The sequence below is a fragment of the Papaver somniferum genome, chromosome 5, assembly GCF_003573695.1.
Source record: "Papaver somniferum cultivar HN1 chromosome 5, ASM357369v1, whole genome shotgun sequence".
In the NCBI taxonomy this organism is placed as follows: Eukaryota; Viridiplantae; Streptophyta; class Magnoliopsida; order Ranunculales; family Papaveraceae; genus Papaver; species Papaver somniferum.
Window position 1 is genome coordinate 52,223,246 of NC_039362.1, and position 3,507 is coordinate 52,226,752.

Sequence of the window (3,507 nt, forward strand, 5' to 3'; positions counted from 1 at the left end):
ATGCAATGGAAAAGAACATGAGTAAGCGTCTCTTCCTCCAAACCACGGAGACTACACTTGTTTGCGAGCTGAATTTTGAATCTGGACTTAATAACGTCAAAAGTAGCACACGCGCGTCTAAGAAATTTCCAATTCTGAGCAGCCATATTTGGATGTACCTCTTTCTTCCAAATAAGAGATGCACCAGCAAAGGTGCTATATCTTTGATGAATCAAATCTTTATCTGAAATGACGGAAAAAGAGCATGTATAATATGGCATCCAAACTCTTGATCATCCCCACCATTCGGAATAGGCAATTGAGCTGCAATGACACCAGCTTGTAACATACGATCCATATGCACTTCAGGGAATTCCCAGTGATCAGCTAACCAAAAATCACCTAACAGCACATTTCTATCAACGGTTTGGTCATTAAGGATGTCAGAAAAACACCTATCCGAGTACCATGCATCATAATACAAGGAAGTAGTACGACCATCACCTAAGAAAACTCTATTGTTCGATTCCACCAGCTTGTAAATCTTCCTAATACCCGGAAGAATAGAAGACTTCACCCCCTTGAATTTGATACAACCATTCCTACCAAAAAATTTGGCACGAAGAAAACCAGCCCATTTCTTCTTAGAAGTACGAATATTCCACCTAAGTTTCATGATAAGAGCATCATTCTTAGTAGACATACGAGCTAAGCCAAGGCCCCCCTCCTCAAAAGGACAACAAACTTCGTCATAAGCTACTACCACTGCACGGCTAACATTAGAATCACCCGTCCAGATAAAATTCCTTGCATCCCTTTCACATTGCAAAATAAATTTGCGAGGCCATTTGTAAATAGCCATGTTGTGAATAGAATAACTAGCAATGACAGATTTAACAAGCACAATACGATCATGAAAATATAAGGAGAAACCCTTCCAACCAGCAAGTTGAGATTTTATCTTTTCAACCAAATTAGAAATATGACGGTATCTAATCGTACCTGGCATTATTTGAACTCCCAAATATTTGTCCGGAAAAGTGGCAACACTCATCCCCAAATAATCAGCAAGTTAAGTATTTCTACTCAAAGAACCACCAGCATAATAAATCTTGCTCTTTTGTCGACAAACTGTTTGACCAGAAGCTCTTTGATACTTGCCCAACAATTCCACAAGGTTATGAAGACTTTTTAAATTTCCTTTACAAAAAATCGTAATGTCATCAGCAAAGAAAAGATGAGTAGGAGAGATACCACCTCTTGTAACCATGTGAGACAACTTTTTATCACAAAAAAGCTTCGTAATATTTCTTCTAAGAACATTTTCAATCAAGACAAAAATCAGAGGAGAAAGAGGATCCCCTTGACGCAAACCTCTATTAATTTTGAAATAACTCTCCGGACTTCCATTCAAAAGAATAGAGATTCTAGCTGAATTCAAGATATTATGAATCCAAGAGCACCACTGTTCTGAGAAACCATATCTACGAAAAACTTCCAACACAAAAGCCTAACTCACTGTATCAAAAGCCTGAGAAATATCAAGCTTAAGGCCAATATTACCATCTTTGCGCTTAAGGTGAAGTTCATTAACCATTTCAGAAGCCAAACTAATGTTTTCATGGATATTACGCCCTTTCATAAACGCAACCTGTTCCTCAGAAACCAGATTATCCAAAACACTACCTAGCCTTGTAGCGAGAATCTTCGTACAATTTTAAAGAAAAAATTACTAAGACCAATAGGACGAAAATTACGAAGAGTGTTCGCACCTCTTACCTTCGGAAGCAAAATGATGAGGCTAGAATTGGATCCCATTTGGAATATGACTAGTATCCCAACAAAAAAGTAATAGCCTTGATCAAATCATCCTGAATAATTTCCCAGCAATGACGATAGAAACAACCAGAAAACCCATCTGGACCTGGAGCACTGTCAGCTCCCAAATCAAAAACAACTTGCTTTATCTCCTCTGGAGAAGGAATTCTGTCCATGGAAAGACTCTCCACCTCCGAGATGCTAGGATGCTCGTAATCAAATAAACTAAATTCATAGTCCAACTCCTGACCATTGAATTTGTTCTCATAATATTGCACAACATGATCACGTACCTGGTCATAATCTGAAATAGTAATGTCGGCTTCATCAACTAATTCATAAATAGTATTAGCACTTCTTCGAATACGAATGTTATTATGAAAGAGAGTATAATTGCTTGAACCCTCCACAAGCCATTGATTTCTAGCTTTTGTTTAAGCATAATGTTATGCTGAAGACGCGTTTCACTTAGCTTAGACATAGCTTCTTTCATAAGATTGAGATTAGTAATATCACTAAGATTTTCATCCGAATGAAGAGCAGCATCTTCAAACCTCAATTGATCTTGCTTCAACCGAGAGTGAATATTACCAAAAACCATAAGATTTCATACCTTGATCACACCTTTAAGCCTCTTCAATTTATAAGTAATAATAAAGTCAAGAGACCCGTGAGCAGGCATATTCCAACTTTCACTAACCATACCAAGAAAATCAGCGTGCAAAAACCACATTTTCTGAATACGAAAAGGAGCTCTCTTAGGCCTTGGAACAACAAAAGAATAACCCAAGAGAGTCGAATGGTCGAAAACTTCCCTAAGAAGAGCTTTACACCGCCAATTCTCAAACTTTGCAAGCCAAGCAGCATTAATAACAGCACGATCAAGCTTACTAATAATTCTATCAGTACCCGATTGTTTATTAGTCCAAGTGAATTTAGTACCCAAAGAATCCGCTTCAAAAAGATTATTGTCATCTAACCAATCCGAAAATTCATTGATAGCTGAAGTTCTTGGTTCAAGACCTCCTTTCTTCTCGTCAAGCCGAAGAATACAGTTGAAGTCACCCATAACAAGCCATAGAGTAACATCATCTTGATTATTAAATTGCTGCCAAAGTCTTCTTCTAGTAGTTTGAACATAACTAGCGTGAAAAAAAGAAATATGAACTCCTTCAACCTCAATAGTAATGGCTTGTTTACTCCTATTGATTATAGAAGGATTTATTGAATTCAAATAACAAACCCAAATATTAGCAATACTATTAGCAGTAGCATTATGATTAACATGAGAAGAAAAACCCTCTAATTGAAGTCTGTTGCCAAAAGCAACCGAGCAGTGTACCTTTGGTTCCGCAAGACAAAAAAATTCAGGCTTGAAATCTCTTATTAACTCCCTAAGTTTACATTGAGCTGCCTCATGAGCAACTCCATTAATATTCCAATAGAGAACCCGCATAATTAAACCTTGGGATTTTGAGGTTTATTTAGCTTTACTTGATTAGAAGTATTTAAGGAGGACTTGAGTCTTGGTGAAGAACCATTCCTAGCACGGATTCCCAATTCAGTTTCATCTTCCGAATCAGACATAACATCATTATCTTTCAAAGCATTAATTCTGTTTTGAAGAGCTATCAACTGCTGCTTAGCATGTTTAGACACTTCATCAACCATATTAATATCACGTAACTGATTATTAGAAGATTCTCCCAC

General features: G+C 37.2%; 1 protein-coding gene across 1 annotated transcript; it reads right to left on the reverse strand.

The window, feature by feature from the left end:
• Positions 1-211: 211 nt before the first annotated feature.
• Positions 212-3,253, reverse strand: LOC113279046. The gene is made up of 5 exons (XM_026527763.1): positions 2,411-3,253; positions 2,266-2,365; positions 1,836-2,101; positions 1,499-1,684; positions 212-940 (listed from the first exon to the last, which is right to left on the reverse strand). Exons 1-5 carry the CDS (start codon positions 3,251-3,253, stop codon positions 212-214), a joined length of 2,124 nt encoding a protein of 707 aa, XP_026383548.1.
• Positions 3,254-3,507: the final 254 nt, after the last annotated feature.

Coding starts and splice junctions, on each gene's coding strand:
- LOC113279046 (XM_026527763.1), bottom strand. CDS start 3,253: ATGCGGGTTCTCTATTGGAATATTAATGGAGTTGCTCATGAGGCAGCT. Junction 2,366..2,410: donor GGCTTAAAGGTGTGATCAAG/GTATGAAATCTT, acceptor TCTCGGTTGAAG/CAAGATCAATTGAGGTTTGA. Junction 2,102..2,265: donor AGAAGCTATGTCTAAGCTAA/GTGAAACGCGTC, acceptor TTACTATTTCAG/ATTATGACCAGGTACGTGAT.